This window comes from Mastomys coucha, unplaced genomic scaffold (assembly GCF_008632895.1).
Source record: "Mastomys coucha isolate ucsf_1 unplaced genomic scaffold, UCSF_Mcou_1 pScaffold9, whole genome shotgun sequence".
In the NCBI taxonomy this organism is placed as follows: domain Eukaryota; kingdom Metazoa; phylum Chordata; class Mammalia; order Rodentia; family Muridae; genus Mastomys; species Mastomys coucha.
The window spans coordinates 44083031-44103896 of record NW_022196915.1 but is presented as its reverse complement, the minus strand read 5'-3'; the positions used below and the strand labels follow the sequence as shown (position 1 = coordinate 44103896).

The 20866-nt window shown below is 48.2% G+C and overlaps 1 protein-coding gene across 1 annotated transcript in view; it reads right to left on the bottom strand.

Moving 5' to 3' along the window:
* Positions 1-4280: 4280 nt before the first annotated feature.
* Il17d (interleukin 17D) overlaps positions 4281-20866 on the bottom strand; it is a 17871-nt gene continuing 1285 nt past the window's right edge. Inside the window, exon 3 of the mRNA XM_031362224.1 lies at positions 4281-5101. Within this exon, the coding sequence (XP_031218084.1) occupies positions 4795-5101 (307 nt within the window). The 3' untranslated portion in view covers positions 4281-4794. The remainder of the gene's footprint in view (positions 5102-20866) is intronic.

The following is a 20866-nucleotide window of genomic DNA, read 5'->3' as shown; positions in this document are numbered from 1 at the left end:
ACTCAGAAATCCGCCTGTCTCTGCCTCCCAAGTGCTGGGATTAAAGGCATGTGCCACCACCGCCCGGCTAAAAAGTTCTAATTTTTTACGAGCTATCTGGCACATGTTGTACATTGTTTAAAATGTTCTTTAAACAATAGTCCCTCCCTTATTGTTTCTATGTGAACCAATTTGCCACAAATTCCTTAAGTGAGAAACAGACATTAAGTGACAAATTATGTGTAGAAATGAAAAGTCCAATTTAGGGACTGTGAACAGCTACCTGCAGAAAAATCAGAAACAGACTTGTCCTGTAAGCTGGCATTTTTCATCCAAGAGAAGAAGCTCTAAGAAAAAGAGAGAGGCCTAGAGAGCCAGGTCAGGAAGGCCTCGCTCCGGCCCCACTCCCACCTTTGCCCTCCCCCCTGGTGCAGGAGCATGAACCAGGCCCTCATGTGTGCAAGGCCAGCATTCTATCAGCTGAGCTAGATCCTCAGCCCAGTAACTAAACAAGCTTGTTTAAGAAGCAGCCAACTTGCTTCGTGGCTTTTGGACCCTTGATGTTGCTTTAACAGTGGTAAGTCTGTGTTCATACGTGGCCTGTTTTTGAACCTCATAAAAACCTGCAGCTGTTTCTGCAGCTCTCAGAACATGTTGGACACATTCCTGTGGAGGTACTTCGGCAAGTTGGAGCAGGACCAGGAGGCATTGTTTCTCTCCACTCTTCTGCCTGCATCACAACTCAACATCATGGATGCTCAGAAGCAACTTCGCTTCTCACACTTTTTATGTGGTTTGAACGTCAAGTGTCCCCCATAGACTCATGTGTCTTTTTCAGATGATCAAGTTCTAGGCCAGCCTGGGCTACACAAGACCCTGTCTCAAAAAACATGAAAACAAAACAAAACAAAACAAATCCTTAATCATTGTAGAAGGCCCGGCGGTCCTTGTGTTCACAGACAAGCCCTGGGAACTTAGAATGTTAGACATACGGGGTTGTTCCTTCAAAGGAACAGACAGAACCTGTTATCTGCCAGCCCAGAAGGCTGGAACAGATGTGGTCAATAACATGGTAACCTTTGCACTATCTGTGTGGCTTAGACCACACCAGATCCTTATCCCTGTCTCTTGTGTTTCTTAGCTTATAGAACCCATCTTTATGGAAGGTGTCATGCCACGCGCACTTACAAAGAGTTTCTATGTAGCCATGTAGAATCTTTGTTTTAATTTGTACTTTTACTGTGTTCATGCAATTGAGTTGTCACCAGGAAACAACTTTTCACCAAATTGTACTGTGCTTAAATATGCCTAAAATAAAATACTTGGGGTAAGACTCCTAGATACTGAATCAAGTACAGAACTACCTTTTTTTGAGGGGGGCGGGGGTTGTGTAGCCCTGACTGTCCTGGAACTCACCAGGCTGGCCTTGAACTCAGAAATCAGCCTGCCTCTGCCTCTGCCAAGTGCTGGGATTAAAGGCGTGCACCACCACTGCCTGGCCAGAACTACCGTTTTGCTTTGTGTGGATCATTACTCTGCTAGTCGTTGTTGTGGTCCCTGAGCAGCACACCCCAAAAGCCACTGTGCCACAAAAGCCTCAAAGGGAAGGTAGGCCTCTCCAACCGCACCAGCACTGTAAAACGTGCCACAGGAGCTGTCCAAAATGGCGGCTCCTGTCAAGATGGCTGCCACATCTCCTCAGCCTGCAGCCCTCACAGGAGCTGCAGGAGCTGTCCACAGTGACACTGCCTCAGGAGGGATCCACAGTGGCTTCACCTTTTCTGCCTCAGCCTACCACCAGCATAAGGAGGCGACACATTTCCTTCCTTCCTCATCCTACAGCTTTCATGAAACACAACTGCAGGAGCTGTCCCACAGGAGCTGTCCACAGTGGCAGCACTTCTTCTCCAGCCTGCTGCCCTACCCAAAGCAGCCCCACAGAGATGGTGCCTCAGAAAACCTGGGAAGGGCTTCTTAACACATGGGCCCCATGCAAGGAAAAGGGGATGAATAAAAGCCACCAATACCTGAGCAGGAACATCCACCAATCCCTAAGTGTCCCCAAACACCCACCAATCCCTGACCAGGAAAACCCACCAATCTCCGAACCATTCAAGCTTAGGACTTGAAATCCCACCAATCGTCACTCTGGAAATCTCTGCCCTGAGAAGCTCGGCTCCCTCAGAAATCCTATATAAGCACTGCCCCTTTGTCCAGTTCCTGGCTGTCTATTCCTGGGAGCAGAGGGCAGCTAGCCCTGGATTCATCCCTCCACACCCTGAACCTTCCAATAAACCTCTTTCATGAAATTTCCTGCCTTGTGTGATTCTCTCATCCAAAGCATATCCCTTTGTTTGTGCATGATCGGTCTCTCATTGGCCTGGGGCTCACCAATCCACCCAGGGTCCCTGATTTTTTTCTTTTTTCTTCTTTGAGACAGGTGTTACTATGTTGCCCTGACTGGTCTGGAATTTGCTATGTAGATTAGGCTGCCTCTGCCTCTGCCTCTGGAATTAAGGTCAAGTGCCATCACACCCAGTCTACACCTGACATTTTGAGTGTGTGTTTTGGGGATGGAAAAGTCCTCAAGCTTGTACAATAAGCACTTTAGTGACTGACCTAGGTTCCCAGCCCTATTTTTGTTTTTTGCCTTTCACCTTCACACTTGGGTAAAGTTTGATTTGTGAACTAGACACAATTAGAGATCAATAACAATGGCTAATAAGGCAACTATAACAATGACCAGCTGGGTGGTGGTGGCGCACATCTTTAATCCCAGCACTTGGGAGGCAGAGGCAGGCGGATTTCTGAGTTCTGAGTTCGAGGCCAGCCTGGTCTACAGAGTGAGTTCCAGGACAGCCAAGGCTACACAGAGAAACACTGTCTTGAAAACAAAACAAAACAAACAAACAAACAAACAAAAAAACAACCAATGACCTGTGATAAAACCCTGCACTTCAGATGGCTTCCATATAAAAATATATGAAGCAGGGTCTCTTTGTGTTGTCTATTGGCTAAGTTAAAATGATCCTCCTGCCTCAGTTCCCAAGTAGCTGTGTGTGTTTGGTATGCCACCACTCTGACTTCAAGGCGTGTCTTTCCCTTCCAGTTTTCTGAGACATTATATCTTTGTGGTCCAATCTGGCATCAAACTCACAGCAATCCTCTTGCCTTAGTCTGCTACATGATGGAATTATAGCTGTATATGTCACCATTATTAAGTAATACAAGTCCTATGACATTTGTGACAGATGACCAGAGAAAGCAAGATCTTTTATCACTAAGTGACTCCCGAGTGGGCAGCATATACAGCATGGAAACACTGGGCCAATGGGTGACTCCTCTTCCAGCAAGAATCAGGATGAGATCCCATCAGTGTGTAGAACGACTGTACAATTTAAAACTTACGAATTGCTTCTGGAGTTTCTCACTTAGGGGATGGTGGAACCTGAAGGTGGGGCCAGTAGGAGGGGGTAAGACACTGGGGCATGCTTTTGAAGAATATCTGGGGACTCAGGGTTTTCCTCTGCCTGCTTCCCAGTCACCATGAGGTGATGCTCTGCTCCATCTGACCCCAGCCATATATGCCCCTTGCCAGAAGCCCACAGCATCGAGGTCTGATGCTCTGAGCACAGATAAACTTTCTGCTTTAAGCAGTGTTGCTGAGGTATTTTAACACAGTGATAGAACATGGTGCTATAACATTTCCCAGATGAGGAAAGCAGCTCAGGTATACTTGGGCTCACAGTTTTGGAGGTTCCAACTGAAGGTCAATGGGACTCATTGTTTTGGGTCATTTTGGGTTTGCCAAATGGTAGCACCAAGGAGCCTGTGACAGGCAAGACAGATGTAGGGCTAAGTGCAGAAGACAGATCCCTTAGGCACATCTGGAGTGACCTAGGGACCTCCCTGAGGACTTTTTATTTTTTTCTTCTGAAAGTAAGTCAGGAGAGGTCCTGATAGAGGACCTACTGATAGAGATCCTACTTAGACTGTTCGAAGGCCTGGGTTGCCTCGCAACACTCCAAACACGTTCACCTGAACAAAATCTGGAAAGAAAATGTGCACAGCCAGGGAATCCTTCAGCCACTGCTGTTTTAGTGACTGCAAAAGAATGTGCAGAAGGGCAGACTTCCCACCTAAAGGAGAGTAACACCTGAGACTGGGCCTTCCCTCTTCCTCCCCCTCAGGGTTAGCTCCATCCAAAAGCCCATAAAACTCAGCCCATCTGTACTTGGGGCTCCCTGAGGATTGGCTAAGATGTCACATTCCACCTCTTGCCACGAATTAAGACCAGTGGCTTTCAAATGTGAAAGAATAACACCAAAAAATTTAATCTTCATAAAGTTGAAACCAACCATATGCTAAAGAACAAAGGGGAGTTTGGTTCCTGGCCCCTCACATCTCTCCCTCTCCACGGACCTGGGAGGCCTTCGGTGCACAGATCCAGAGCACCCGCAACACCTTAGTAAGCCTGGGCAACGGGAGGGACTCAAAGACAGGGCACCGTGGAGCTGAAAGAAGTTCATCTGAGCACCACAATTATGTGCTCAAGAATCCTACTAGAGGAAAACGGGATGTATATGGTGTGCTTGCATATCAAAGATGTTTAAAAATAACATGCATGCTCTAAATTACTAATATGAAAATAGTTTCTGCCAGTATTCAAAATAGTAGTAGGTATGTAGTGTCTACTTTGAAAATATATTTAAAGCTTATGTAGCTGTCCTTTTGGAAAAATTGGGTAGTGGCTAGGGATCATGGGGTGGTTTTGTCAGGGCCAGGGGACCTCATGCATGCAGGCAGTCCCCGGCATCAGCGCCCCGCCGGCCTGTCGGCGGGTCCCAGCAGCAGCTTGTCCATGCTGGAGTTCGCACTGTCCGCGGACTTGTCCGGCTCGGGCACACAAGTGCAGCCCACCGGGATGGTGATGTAGTGTTCGGCATACACAGAGCGGCCGCCCGCGCAGGCCGCCGTGCGCCGCAGCACCACGGCCGGAGAGAAGACCGGTGTGCTGCGAAAGCGGAAGTCCTCTTCACCGTAGAGTCCGGTCAGGCAGCCTCGGCACAGGCAGTATGCTTCTGGCAGGTACCTCGGAAAGCGAGCAGGGTCGTAGGAAATCCTGCAGACAGAGCGAGACAGTGAGGGCCTCAGCAGGAGCATCACTGCGAGTTCACGGCCAGCTTAGGTTATGTAGCAAGCCTGGCCAAAAGAAGAAGGCCTGAGAAGGCTGGACCTGACAATGCATCCCTCAGTAAGCATCCTGGTAGGGCCTATCTGGAACACAAGGCTGTGAGCCCTGACCCGGAAAAGATTACTCTACCTCTTGACCTCTATCTTTTCAGATGCTGAAGGCTGCATCTATTCCTGAGTGCCTGTAAGACTAACCTCTGTCATAGCCACTAGCGCTACACACAGGTGACTACTGCATCAGGACAGGACATGGTGTCATTTTCCTGAGCTGCTTTGTCAGTTCTGAGGAGCCATTTCTGTGATCCCAACTTCAAAGCCTACCAGGCTCTGAAGGTCCAGATGTGTTCCCTGCAGGAGGTAGACAGGGACCAGCACCTGCAGATAGCCACCATACCTGTGCAAAAGGCCATGAGGTGACCCTGTCCAGATGCATGCTCTCTAAAGGAGCTAAAGCAGCAGCAGGGAACAGAGAGCTGGCTGGCCAGGGATATTTGAAAAGTGAAAATGATGGTTTAAATCCCATCACTTTGATTTTTCTCCAACTCTTTCAAGTTTCAACTCAGTTGCCAAATGACCTCCAGGTCAGCCTATGGCCAAATCCCAGGGGAGGCCACAAGTCAGCTACAACAGGTTGCTCACCTGGAGACAAAAGCAACCTCAGAACAAGAGCCTGCTCTCACAGAAGCCACCAGCACAGCTTCAGAAACCCAGGGAATCTTCAGGAGGAACCTAGGACCCTTCTTGAATATGCCCTTGCAGAAGCAAGGGTTGTCCCCATTGCTTGTGAGACTTCTGTGTGCCGAAACTCACGTCCTTTAATCTATCCATCTAGAACACAGGCGATTCCCTTCTGAGTCTTTCCTTTCCTCTGGGCAGAGTTCTAGAGGCCTTCACATCCACGGTCACGGCCTTCACCTTTGCTAACATGTCCAGCGGCAGACACATCTAAAGACCCACTATGTGTCAGCAAGGGAAGCACCAAACAGCAGCCTCTGAATGTAGTGAAGAAAATGGAGGCAAGATGGAGAGACGGAGAGGGACAGGCTTGGAGATCTTTCTGTTCTAGACCTGGGGATGTGGGAGAGGGGGCACTGGGCATGCCATTCCTGCAGAGTATGGTGTCCACCCAAGGACATGCTTGCTTCTCACTACTAAGGAGCACACTTACCAATAAAAAAGACTTCCCTTTGAAAGTGCGTTCAGGGCACACATGCCACGGAGGGGAACCCCCCTGCAAAAAGCAGGCACTGGGAATGGTGGTGCTGTTTGATAGAGAGGTACCGGGGGTCAGGAAGGCCTCCGGGGCATAGAACCATTCAATTCCCTTTTCACACTGTTTCTAGGGACCAGAGAGATGGTCTGAGTGAAAGCTGATGACTAGGGTGGAGAGGTAAATGCAGCCGAGTCTAAGCAAACACTGATTTTGCCCTTCTGTGCTTCCCTCCAGCACAAAGTCTGCAAACATCGACTTCTGAAGTCTGTTGCTACCATTTGCTCAGCCCCACCATCAGGAGTTTGGGAGCAGAGCAAGCCTGGTGAGGCCTTGCTGGGACCCATCTGTCTCCTGGCATTCCCTCTCACTGAACATATGAAGGAAAAGGAAGTCCTAAATACCTGGGCTGCATAAGATCTGCAATTATTTCCAAAGTTTATCTGACTCGTAGAACTCAACTCAGTTCTATTTCAGGTAGCTGGAATCCAGGCACATCACCTAGGCACCACCCAAAGGTGTGCAGCAGAGATGGGCACGAGTGATCACGTGGACTGAGTGACCCAGGGCAAGAGGATGGGGGGCATTTCGGAGTAGAGGCCAAAGTCAGAGGTGGGCAATGTGTCACAGAAGGAAGAATGCACGGTGGGAGGCGTCAGAGAGGAGAGTGAGGCTGGGTCAGGGACTTAAACCATAGTCAAGGGTTGGACCCTGACAGGTTTCCCTGAGTGATTGTGACTCAGTAACACTTTAGAAAGATCCTCCCCACCCCTGACTTCCTGGTAGAAGTATGTGAGAGACAAAGAGGGAGATCTTGGTCAAGGGTAGGGTTTGAATGCTGGGATATGGTTTGTAGTTAGACATGGGAGTGTGTGGAGGGAGAAGGATAACAGCTGGAGACACCAGCTTTTGAAAAGCACGAATTCTGAGTACGGAGACTAGAGCTCCAGGCTGAGAAAGGCAGAGCCTAGAGATGGGGCTGCTCAAAATTTCAATGAGGATGGAGCCAGTTCACCAGACAGACGGACAGAGAAGATGCTTCACTTGCTGGGGCTATAACATAACACTAGAGACTGGGTAATTCATACAGAATAGGACATTTACCTGGGTATGGTGGCATATTGCAGTGCTGGGGGAGGTAGAGGCAGGAAGATCATGAGTTCAAGATCAGAGTGGACTACATCATATGGCTTGGTTTCAACCACTCTGTAAAAGAGAGCTTTATTTAACATTCAGCTCAGTTGATCTTGGAGTCTTGGAAGCTCAAGAACATGGCATTCTTGAAGTATTCCAGTGGCGGGGCAGATCAAGTGGCAAGACAGACCAGTCACTCCAGCTCAGAACCCTTTCATTATGAAGCCATTAATGCCAACAAAAAGTGCTACAACCCAATCACTTCCCAAAGCCCACCCTGAACATACCATCAACACATGAACTCCAAGACTGAGATTCTTCCTTCTCTCTCTTTCTCTCTCTTTCTTTCTCTCTCTCTTTCTTTTTCTCTTTGTTTTTATTTTCTTTGTTTTGTTTTTCAAGGTAGTGCTTCTCTGTGTAGCCGTGACAGTCCTGGAACTTACTCCATAGACCAGCCACCACCCAGTTTGTTTTGTTTTTATGAGACAAGGTCTCATTATATAGCTCTGGTCATACTGGAACTTATATATAGACTAGGCTGGCCTCAAATTCAGAGAGATCACGAGGTGTGTGGTGGAACATGCCTTTAATCCCAGCACTCAGGAGGCAGAGGCAGGTGGATCTCTGTGGGTCTGTAGGCAGCCTGGTCTACAGAGTGAAAGAGAGAAGGAGAGTTCCAGGACAGCCAGGGATACATGGAGAAACCTGTCTTGAGAAACAAACAAAAAAGAGATCTGTCTCTGGCTCTTGAGTACTGGGATTTGAGTTGTGTGCTACCACTCCTAAGCTTGAAATTACTTTTAAATGAAGAGCCAAAAAAAAAAACAAAAAAAACAAAAAAATTAAGTTATTAAATCTTCCTCATGGGAGAGCCATGGAAATCTACGCCTGACTGACTGCAGAGGGCATCAGAGTGAATGAACTAACAGTTGGTGTGTTCTATATGGTCTATGTGGCAGCGCCCTTGACATTTGGTGGTTTGTTCACCAATGGAGACTGGTGATGACGCTGGGTACCCTGGTGATCTGGGCAAGGATGTGGGACCTGCTTCTAAGATCACACAGACCTGTGGACAGGCAAGATCATGGGCATCAGGCACTGGGATCATAGCCAACTCCAGGGGAGGGTCTGGGAAATGCTACAGGGACCTGAAAGATGAAGTATAGGCTTCGCTAAGCAGAGAGGCAGAGGAGGCTGCAGACAGAATGCAGAGACACACCTGGACCAGAAAAGAGATGACAGTTGCAAAAAGTCACATGGCTGCAGCGATGTGCATGAGGGCTAACATAGGGCATGGGGGTGTGTATGCATGAGTGTGTGCAGGAGAGAATGACTGTGTGTGAGCATGTATGTGTGAACAGAAGCATGGGAAGAGGTTGAGTGTGAGACATGAACACATGTGTGTGCAGATGTAAGGCTATGTGAGCATGTATGGTTGGTTCACAGCTGCACATATGGGCATGGGCATGTTTGAATGTGTGAGGATGTGAGATGGAGTATATATGTATGTATGTGTTGAGTCTGAGTGAACCCATGAGAGCACGTGTTCTCACATATGTGATGGCAGGCTAGGGAATCTGGTGGGTGGTACGGAGTGTTAACAGTCCTGGAGCCAGAGCAGAGGACAGGAATTTAATCTCACAGCTCTCTGAATGCGGAAAGAAGACTGACCACCCAGCATCCAGAGAGACTCCTGGAGAACCCCCCTCTCAGAAGACCTCCAGAGATGAGACACCTCTCTTTGACATATGTTTGCCCTGAGACCATCATCTATCCAATTCAATATCAACCAACATCCGAGGTGTCCTTTGGGAACAGCCAGCATTCAGGTGTCACTCTGCTTAGTTTTGTAGGTGAAACTATTCCTGCTTGGGTACCTGATAGCCAAGGGCTCATCCAACTAAAAATATCCATCCCAGTACACCAGTTGGTCCCCAAGCCACAGCTTTCTCTTTTCCCTTGGACTCTTTGGACTAAGGCCAGTAGACAAGACACTCCCATGTGCCATCCCCACCTGCCACCTGGGAGAGAATGTAGGAACAAAGGGTGTTTTCAAGACGTGTCTTCACACAGGAAGGTGTTCAACATAGAGACCAGAGGTGCCACTCACAGCACCGTCACAGAAAGACAAGTAGCCCCTGAGCTGGCAGACACCTGGCTTCCTGCCAAATCCAGAGAAATCACCAGCTCTGTGGGAAAGAACAAGGCCTCTTTCGGGAACCCTTTCTCTTCCCAAACATGGAAATGCAGCCCGGCAGAAGCCACCTGGCCTCCGAGGCCAGTCTCCTGTCATCTCTGAGTTTGCTGAACACTGCTCTGTGCAAGCTTGGCCTAGGACTTGGTTGAAACACATCAAGTTTTCCCCACTGACGAATCTGTGGCCCTGGCCCTGTGTGAAGTTTGGCTCTGGTGAGTGACAGCTGGTGGGGCTTAACCCAAGAACAAAGGACAAGTCCTCCAGAGATGATTAGAGATGATGGAAGCTGAGCTCTTGGTGGAATTTAAGTGACAGCAGAGACAGAAAAAGAGCGCTGCCCCTGGGGCCTGGACACCGTAGGAAACAATTCTAAGCGGTCTGGAGGCGGAACTCAGAGAACAATGAACACATTCCCGGGAGGAATCTGCCACCTGATGTGTGCTTGTGAGGGTCAAGTGTAGCCAGGCAGTCATTGGCACAGTCTCCCACTTCACAAAACATTTCCATTTCAAAGCAGCGGAGTCCTAGTAAGGCAGATTCTCTTTGGGCAACCAAAGACCGCCATTCCCAGGTCAAGGGTCCTGACCAGAAGTCAAGGCACCCATGAGTAAGTGGGGACAAAATGGGCAACCTGAAATCATGCAAACTAGGGGCCAGTGAATTCAGCCCAGCAGACTTTCCAGAAAAGGCAGGGATCGGTCCAATATAAGTCCTGGGAAGAAAATGTTAGTACAGTCTAGTCACCAACCAGTAACCTAGATTGAATGGCTGATGTTGCCTATTGAGGGAGGTGTCCTGACAGAAAGGCTACCTCTCAAGTTTCCTGAACGCCCTTACACCAGGCTTGAGTCTCCAAGGTCTTGGAAAATTTCCTCAAGCAAGTGTATTCCTTTAGTCCATAATATCAGCACATCTCAAACCAAAATCCCAGCTTAAAACTTGACAAGCCTATTCTAAAACTCACAGGGAAGGAAAAGAAAGACCCAGAAGCTTGGGACACATCCCTGGGAGAATAGAGGCTTTGACTCTCCAAGAGACTGGAAGGGATTAAAAGACCGTGGGAAGTCCTGGATGGCGGGCAACCACCAGGGACCTCTTAAGGGTAGGCAGCTTCCCTCCGTAAAGCTGAGGTCCCTCTGAGAAGGCCCTGTCAGTGCAAGACAGGAGGCGCAGGCAAGACTGGTATGGCTCTCACTTAAAACTCGGGTTCTGGCAGAGTGGGGGGTGTGACACACACATGTCAATGTAGCACTCAGAAAGCTAAGGCGGGAAGACTATAAGCTATAGGCAAGCCTGGGCTACACTGAATATGGGGCCCTATTTCCTGAGAGATGCACCAATCATCCTGACTTGTTCCTTATATAATTCACTCATGCACTGCAACTTTACAAGGTGCTTCACGAATATGCATAACTACTGTGCTAATAAAACTTAATCTTAGAAGAATAGAAACAATTATGGTTCCCAGTCTTCTTGTCCACCCTCCGAGTACATGGCTCTGTGCTTGCTTGCTGTCCAGTGACCTGTTCTGCTCACTTAAACTGAGCATCTTGTTGAACACACAGATATATGGCTGCACCAAGCAGCAGTGTCTGGCCACATCTGCACTGGGTGGCTAGCCATTGTTACCACAGACAGATAGCAGCTGGTGGTCAATGACTGGATGACACATTTTTCCCAGTGCCTTTTCTGTATGACCAATCCAGCCTACACGGGCCTCCTCGCTAACAGTAGTTCACACAGAAGGTCATTATAACCCGAGCTGGCACTGTCTCGGGATGGCTATGGGACTTAGTTGTACTTCACTGGAGGCACATAAATGAGTTTTTTAAAAATAGTAATGCTCTTCCCTCGCCCCTAGAGATTCTGAATTAATTGCTCTGGAGTGGAGCCAAGATGTTGCTATTTTTTAAGAAGCTTCCCAGATCACTCTCACAGATAGCCCTGTATGGGCTATTTGGTCTCCACATTTAAGAAAAATGAAGCCAGACTTGATGGTGCACACCTGCAACCTCAACATTTGGGAGGCCGAGGCAAGAGGACTGCCACAAATCCGAGGCTAGCCTGGGCTATATAACAAGACTCTGTCTCAAAACAAAAAGAAGTAATGAATTAAGGGTTTGACAGCTAGGTACTTCTCTGTGGGAGAAGCTTTAGGCTCTATTCCTAGCATCTGGGGTAGGGGTGGGGGGAAACTATCTAACCTTCCATTCTATCATTGGAGTTAGCCTTGCCTCTGGGGCTGGCAGGAGCCGCCACACTTAGGGAAATCTCCCTGTACATTAACTACTGTTCGGTGCTCAGGCCTGGAGCAGTGGGCTCTGTGGGGGAAGCAGGGCTAATTGGGGACACTGGAGGCTACAAACAACTTCTTCCCTCTAGGGGGAAGCTGCAGCCAGCAGGCCCATCAGCTCCTCCCTCCTTCCATTTGCTAAGGCCCCAGGGAGCCAAAGAGCAGCGGTGTCTGCTGCCAAGAAGCATTGAAAAACACTTCTCTGGCCCCTAAAAGAAAACACAGTGCATTTCTCATGAAAGAGGACATGGAAAAACTCAGCAGGGACTGCGGCAGTCCTGACCAGGACGCAGAGCCCCTTGGCTTCACCTGGCCAGGGAGAGTGAGAGGTCAGCTCTTCTCTAGCTACTGCTATCTGAACTTGGCAGAGCTGAGCTTGAGCCTGTGGCGGCTCCAGAACAAATGTAGCTCACCTACCAACAAGCAAGCTCACAGCTACCAGCAGCAGGAAGGCTCACCTGCCCACCTCCCTCTCACACATGTGGGCAAATAGAGGTCCTAGAATGATGACACCTGGCCACCTGGGTCAGCTTCATTGTCTTCAAGGCAGTGACTACTACAGTGTAGTCTAGGGACACGGAGCGTCCAGTCCTAAACCTGGTATATCGTGGGTCCACTTGTTCTGTGTAAAACCTATTCACCAAGTGGCCAAGTGAGATGACAGAGCATTAGGAAAGAATTTGGAAGTTCATGGTGGCGGTGGGGCCTTGCACAAGGAGAGAACGGAATGAGACCAGACGGCCCAGACTTCTCGAAGGGTTTCATTCTTTTGTCATGGCAAATGTGACGCTCCGAGCAGCTGGGGAGCATCTCTTCAAAGGAAAAACTCACTCATGCCCACAGGATGGCTCAGCTCTCCAGGGGAAGCTGCAGAATGTGGGTCCAGAGCCATCTTTGATGTTCCCGACCTTGGAACAATGCGGGGAGGTGGCTGGATGTGCGAGGGAGGAGCCCACCTGGCCTGTGGCGCCAGCTGTCACCGTGGAGGGGCTGTTCACAAATACCAGCCTCTGGCCCCTTCCTTCAACTCTAAAAGTCCCTGGTATTTTCTCCTTGACAACACAGTAATTTGGGGAGATGTATCCTCTGTCCTCCACCTTTTTAATGTGCCCACTTGTGGAGGACAATATCAGAAGGAATGTCACTTCGTGGCCCGTGTGGGACTGCCTGCATTTGCCCAAATCCTTCTGTTGGCACGGGCACCCACATTTTATTCAGGTGAAGAGCGTTGAAAGAGGTATCCAGAGTGAAATATTGTCATCCTTCCTGGCAGCGCTCTGCATGCTAAAGTAAAGCCCCGGCCCTGGGAGCCACCAACCATCAAAGCTGACGGTAATCCGGGAACAATGCTCCATGACAATGTTTTTATTTTTATTCCCTGACAGGTGATAGGTGCGGCAGAGCTGGATGTATTCTGAGAAGCCCAGTGGGGGAAACTCAGCTTTGTACTTGAGCAAAGTCAAGGTCATATGTCCATTAATATATATCTATATATCTCTATATATTCATATGTATATACACAAATTCATATGCATATATAAATTCACATATATACATACATAAACACACACATGCACACACACACACACACACATATATTTTATATATATATATATATATATATATATATATATATATATATATATATGAAACCACAAACATCTCTTACTAAAGCTGCTTGGGAAAAGAGAAGTCTGCCTCCTTTCCTATAGTGACCAATAGGGATGAACAGTATGATGACTCCCAGCCAGACCTAAGGCATTCTTTTGTGTGTCTGTCCCTTTTTTAAGTTACCCCTTTTTCCTTAACAGAACATTATCCTGATAAGCTGATGTAGAAAGAACGTAGTGCCTACGCTACTGAGGTTCATCTCGCACATTAGATAAAACAGAATCCCCATCTCCCTGGAAGACAGAGAGATCGGTGAAGTTGTCTTAAGGTCATTTGGAGCAACCCACAGCTATGAAGCAGAGACACAGGAAAGAGTGAACTTCCCAAGGAAGAACTTATGAAAGGACCCTCCACCCCAAATTCCAAGGAGATGAGAGGCCCTGGGCCACCATTTGTCAGGATGCTTGCGCTGTGCTGCCCCCTGTTGGCCAGTGCTGCCTCTGCAAGGAGGGATGGATCCCTGGGCCCAGAACTCTGGTCAGTTTGCAGAATTCTGTACTGGAGCCTTGGCAAAAAAATCTGAAAACACGTGACAGTGAGAGGATGTGTTTCTAAGTGGCAAGTAGGAATGTTTTTAAAGGGTAGGTGTTTAAAAAGGTAGAGGATAGTTTCCTCTAACTTTAAACTACAGATTCCCCCTAACCCTTAGCCTCTAGATACCTTCCTGGAAATGTGCCTCCCCATGCCTGAAACTTCAGAGAGTTTACTGCTTATAAACTAAAGTTTGAGTTCAAAGTTAGGTTCTCTAGGTTAACTAAAATAAAACAGTCAATACTATAGTAAAAGTGATGTGAATCTCAACATCTCATTGATTTTGAGACTCACCCTTCTTGTGAGGAGATGCAGTGTCTACATGAGATGAAGTGAGGAAGGTTGGTGTGCTGACACATCACTAGGTGCCTCTGTAAGGGTCACTTGTACACAGCATGGCCATACTGGGATGCCACTGTGATAACTGAGGCGGTTAGTGTGTGGCTGCTGAGAGAGTAGTGCACACAGTGTGTTTACACTGAGCAAAGCGGTAGTTCATATCCCGGGAAGGACAAGGTTTCATGGCACTGCTGAGATCGTCTGCATCTTAAAACATACGGGTTTCTGGAATTCTCCCTTTAGTACTCAGATCACAGCTGACCCTGGGTAATTCAAGTCACTGGAAAGGAAGTCACAGAGAAGGAAGGTCGAGGCAATGGTGTTCTTGATTTCTTTACCTTTCTCTAAGGTTACATGTCTTTGATTTTTTTTTTTATAATTTCAGCTTCTCTCTCTTTATTTATTTATTAAGATTTATTTGTTAGCTGGGTGGTGGTGGCGCATGCCTTTTATCCCAGCACTTGGGAGGCAGAGGCAGGTGGATTTCTGAGTTTGAGGTCAGCCTGGTCTACAGAGTGAGCTCCAGGACAGCCAGGGTTACACAGAGAAACCCTGTCTCGAAAAAACAAAAAACAAAAAACAAACAAAAAGATTTATTTGTTATATGTAAGTACACTGTCGCTGTCTTCAGACACACCAGAAGAGGGCATCTGCTCTCATTACAGATGGTTGTGAGCCACCATGTAGTTGCTGAGAATTGAACTCAGGACCTCTGGAAGAGCAGTCTTGTGCTTAAGTGCTCTTAACCACCGAGCCATCTCTCCAGCCCCATGTCTTTAATGTTTAAGTCAGGGTAATGCTATGTAGGCCAAGAGCCTCGAAAACATGATCCTCCTGCCTCAGCCTCCTGTAAGCTGGGCTCAGGTGTATGTCACACCACCTTCCTGCCTCTGATTTTTAAATTTTTTTTTGAAAGATTTACTGGGCTTGGGGCTGGAGAGATGGCTCAGCAGTTAAGAGCACTGACTGCTCTTCCAAAGGTCCTGAGTTCAATCCCAACAACCACAAGGTGGCTCACAACCATCCGTAATGAGATCTGATTCTGGGGTGTCTGAAGATAGCTGTGTACTTCATATAATAAATAAATAAATCTTTTAAAATAAAGATTTACTGGGCAGAAAGAGATGGGATGGTACCAGCACTCATAGCAGCACTTGGGGCCAGTGGCTCCCCTTGCTCTGGTAAAGGCCCTGAAAAGCCCTGTTAACATTTGATGGGTAAATGTGGCCTTAGGTTTGGGGAAGATGGAATAACTAATTGGCATCTCACAGGGCAAGAGGGTTGCTTAGATGAGCCACCCTTTCTGTTAACCTGGCCTTTGCCTTGAGGCCTTTACTAATCAGCACCCACAGAGAGCAGACCACAGTTTGTCAGAGCCTAAGATCACCCTGAATGCCCGGGCCATCACTGGGCTGGCAGGGGTTACCTTATCTACTCATTAGTATAGTAACTGTAGACCATATGAACTGCATAGGTACATCTAGGGAGTAGAAGTTTCTCCATATGCTGAGACGATGCTACATGCCTATGGGCAGATGCTCATGTGATTCCTTGATCCCTTACTAAAGGTGTATCTTCAAACATCTTGGTGGCCACGTGTCTGTTTTAAAGTCGCCTGTCCCCCCAACCTTCGCTCTCAGTACTGCTCTAATAAGATGTTTGAAGAGGTGGCAAGGCCACCCCCAGGAGGCTAGCACAGGGCAGCCAGGGTGTCCAGGACAGGGTGGGCTATAAAGAGTCATTACAGCCCAAGTGCTGGCTGAAGTAAATGGGATTTCTTCCCATGGAGAACTCTAGAAGGCAGAACTTTGAACTTGGAAGTTACCTTGGAAAGATGGAAAGTCAAGGGCATATGAACCCACCTCAGGGGGCTTCCAGAGACGCATGCGCACCAAAGAATGCTTGCAAGGGGTTAGGGGTCACCTCAGCAGCTGCCCATAGGCCTGTGGCACATTTACTTATAGTTGGTCGCCAAGAGCCAACAAATTTTGTTTGTTGTGAAATAAATTTAGATGTAGGCTCTTAAAGGAGGAAAGGGTATATAAAAAAGTAACAATGCCTCAAAATAAGCTATTTTGCATTATTCATATCCTAGAGAAAATATATTTTTAGCTTACTACTAGAAGAATAAACAAGCTAAAATGGCTTAGAGTACTGGCAGGTGTTTATCTTTGGGGCGTCACCATACAAGCTGGCGTGCCTTTAAACGGTAATAACCTCCAGGGTCCCCGCAGTACATTTCTGAATATATTCATTTGCTGTTTAGAAAATGTTCCTGAGCAATCAAGTTGATTTATTTTTGGCATTTTTGTTTTTGAGGCAAAGGAGAAACAAGTATATTATGCCACAAGGTAAATGAGAAAATATTTTTATGTTCTGAGAGATGAAAGTTGCTTTCCTAATAACATACCGGGACCTGGATGGAGGAAGTCAGAGGCGCCCGATATCCCAGGTCTACTATTTTGGGTCTTTCGCCTGGCGACAATCTCTTACAGTATAAGCTGTGATGTCATCAGAGTTCAGCCAACCATGGGGACCTCTAAGAACCCCACCTCACTGTCTACAGGACCCCTTCTGTGAGCCCTCAGTCCCTTCAAACCAAGGCTCTGAGTGTCTCTCTGATGCTGAAACTGCATTTCTGCAGCCTCTGCCTTTTCCTCATGCTTGGGAGACTTCCCTTCTCTCTGTTAACAAAGACAGCATCTTCAGTAGGCATAGTAGCACAGGTCTGTAGTCCCAGATACTCAGAAAGCTGAGGCAGGAGGATCACTTAAACTCAGGAGTTTCAGATCAGCCCGAGCAACACAGTGAGACCCTTTAAAAAAAAAATGCAGGCAGGTGTGGACACATTAGCCTTTAGTTCCCGTGTTCTATGAGTTTCAGACCAGATGGGACTACTGAGACCCTGACTCAAAGGAAGGGAGGGAGGAAGGGAGGAAGGAAGGAAGGAAGGAAGGAAGAAAGGAAGGAAAGAAGGGAGAGAGGGAGGGAACTATAATGTATGTGTTATGTCAATTTCTCTCTCTCTCTCTCTCTCTCTCTCTCTCTCTCTCTCTCTCTCTTTTTTTTCTTCCTGAGACAGGGTTTCTCTGTGTAGCTCTGGCTGTCCTGGAACTCACTCTGTAGACCAGGCTGGCCTCGAACTCAGAAATCCACCTGCCTCTGCCTCCCAAGTGCTGGGATTAAAGGCGTGTGCCACCACTACCCCACGAAATGTGTATCCCAGGCTGGCCTCGAACTCCAGATCCTCCTGCCTCTGCCTCCTTCAGCAAATTCTCACCGGCCTGTGCCACCAGTACTGGCTCAATTTCTCTTTCAACACAAATGTGGCACATGTTAATCACAGCTGTCCCCTTCATGGATGGCGACTGATCTCCTTAAGTGATCTGAAAGCAATCTCCTTCTTCATAGCTGTTTTATGCAACTCCCTGTCTACTGTACATCGTGATGCCTTCCACCATTGCCCTACAGCGGTGACTAATGTCCTTTCTCACCAGTCATTTGGTGTGTGGACACCTGAGTTTGCAGGAGAAATAGAGGTAAGTCGATTCATTGGGTCAAAGTGATATGACTGATGCTGAGTCAGGCACAGGTGATGCTGAGCCAGGCACAGGTGAACACCTGCAACCTCTGGAGGTGAAGTCTGGAGATCACTTGAGCCCAGAGCACAAAGCCAGCATGGATAACAAGAAGATCCCTTCTCAAGACATATTTTTGATAATTACAGTCCCTGTTTCCTCCTTCCCAAGTCATCCCAATTCACACCCCTCGGCTGCGCCAGGATGTCGGCTTCCTTCTTCCCCCGCCTGTCAAAGCAGCTCTGAGACGGCTGTACGGAACAGTTTCTTGATGTTGGTTTCCATGTGTTTTGCTCCCTTGACTGCAGTAATCAACTCTTCACTGAGAGAGAGTCAGATCCCATGATTTTTCCTTCCCTGCATGTGCCCTGTCCTTGGACCACCTTCCCATGATGTCACTGGCTTTATTGGTTTGTGGGAGCTCATTGGGAAAGGAGCCCTACGCGACACGGGTTGCAAATATTTCTCCCCCAAGCTTGCCCTGCACTCTTCTATTTCGACAAGACAACAGCATGTAATTATGTAACCACATTTCTTGGTCTTATCTTTTATGGTGTCTGGGGCTGTGAGCTACTAAACAATCCTCCTCCACACTAAGATTATAAATAAAATTCTTCGTGTTTTTCTTCCTCTTTGTGGCCTTATTTTTCACACTTAAATCTTTGAATCATCTGGAATTTGTTGTCACACGGGAGTGAGATCCAACCATATTTTCTTCCAGTTGGAGACCCAGCTGTCCTAAAACCATGATCCCCATTCCTCACACACAACAGCCAGCCGATAGCTCAGTGCCTGCTTTTAAACCTGAATTCCACCTACGGTGATCTTTCCTGTGCTGTGGTATTTCTGACTCTGCATCTGTTTTCCTACCCATCTTCTTGAGCATTCTACTTTGCCTATAGGGATGTGGCCATCAGGCCCCTATCCCCATAGGAGATGGCTCTGGGAATCTAGAAGAAAAGCAAGTTCCCCAGACACTCAGGTACCATCTATGCAAGGGAATGCTAACTCACCACTGCGGTGAAAACTGTGGATGAGATGAACAAGGGCCCTGCCACATGCCTTGCTCCTGAAACACTGCCACCCGGTACCCCACTAGGAAGCCTAGGAGCAACAGGTCTGCCTGATCATGCACTGGAATCTCTAAAACTGAGCCAACTCTTTTTTCTCTTTAACTTCATTATCTCAGCTGCCTGTTTTTATTACTTATTTCCTTACTTATTTCGTGTATCAGGTGGTAACCTTGTATGTGGAGGTCAGAAGACACTGGAGTCTATTCTCTCTCTCTAGTGTGTGGGTTCTGGGAATCAAACTTAGGTCTAACTTAGGCTGCCAGCAAGCACCTTTATCTGATGAGTCCACCTGTCGGCCCAGGCATTTGTTACAGCAATGGCCAACTGACTAATCACATCTTCTCTGGAATACAAGAGTGGATCACCACATGGTTTTAGAAATCAAGAAACACGTAATTCCAGCACTCAGGAGGATCTCTGAGAGTTCAAGACCAGCTTGGTCTACATAGAGAGTTCTAAGACAGCCAGGGATACATAAAGAGATTCTGACTCAAAACAAACAAACAAGCAAACAAAGAAACAAACAATATCCTACTGGGGTGGGATGCAGCTCGGTGGTGGAACACTTCCTAGCAAATCCGAGGCCCTCGGTTCCATCTCCAGCAGGACAGGACAAACAACCACAGTCTCTCTGGTAGCTTTCCGTAGACACCTCATTCTTCCTCTCCTCTGCCCACAACTGTCCTTCCCTAGGGCCCACCCCCATCCTGGAAAGGCCCTCATCTAAGGAGCCTATCTTTCTCATCTGCAGGGGCGTGTGAGGGTTCCCTCATCAGTGCTATTATGCCTTCTGTCACGGGCATCTGCACAGGTCACTGTGGCCACGCTCTTTCTGCACATCCCCACGCTTCCCTTGGGCATGCTCTTCTTTTGACACAACCCCTGGATTAGGTCATCCTCAGAATCTTGCCCATTCTCCACACGGTTTGTACGTCACTTCCACCTTCAAAAGGATGTTCTTTTCCTTCCTCCACTTCAAGCTACATCACGCTGGGAGCTTTGCTTCTCACCTGAGGTTCTGCCCCCATATTAGTTTCCCCAGACACTCTCTCAGAGGGTGTGCCTCCTAGCTCTCAGCGCCCCAGCACTTCTAGATTGCACTCCTACAGGCCTCCAGTAAAATAGGGTCATGTGGCTTGGTTCCTCATGGTGTATCTGGCAAAGAATAGGTATTTATTGCATAACAAATACAGAAGCAGCATTTCTTCAAAGAACTTGACAGACCTTTGTAGAAACCAATCGCTCCCAATTTAGTTATCCCATCTGCTTCTCCTGGCTCCTCCCTGAGCTCTAAGACCAGTAGTCACCAGCCTCACCTGGCCTGCCTCCGGTGGCTCAGCCCAGTAGTTCCACCCGACCCCACCCATCACATCCTATCGCTCCTCAGACCCCGCCCCTCAGGCGCCACGCCTTGTATTAGCACCACCCGAGTGTCCTGCCACTCCCCTCCGGCTCCGGCTCCAACCGACCCCACCCCATCCTGTAGTTCCACCCGATCCCCCTCAGGACTTCTTCCTTCCAGAACCACTCATCTCTACTGCAGGCTTGGCCACTGTGGCGGGCCCCGCCCCTCCCCGCGGACCCCACCCTGCCACACCCACCCGTCCTGCAGGCCCCGCCCCATCCCGCTTGTTCCGCCCCGCCCCTCGGTCCCGCCCCTTCTCGCGG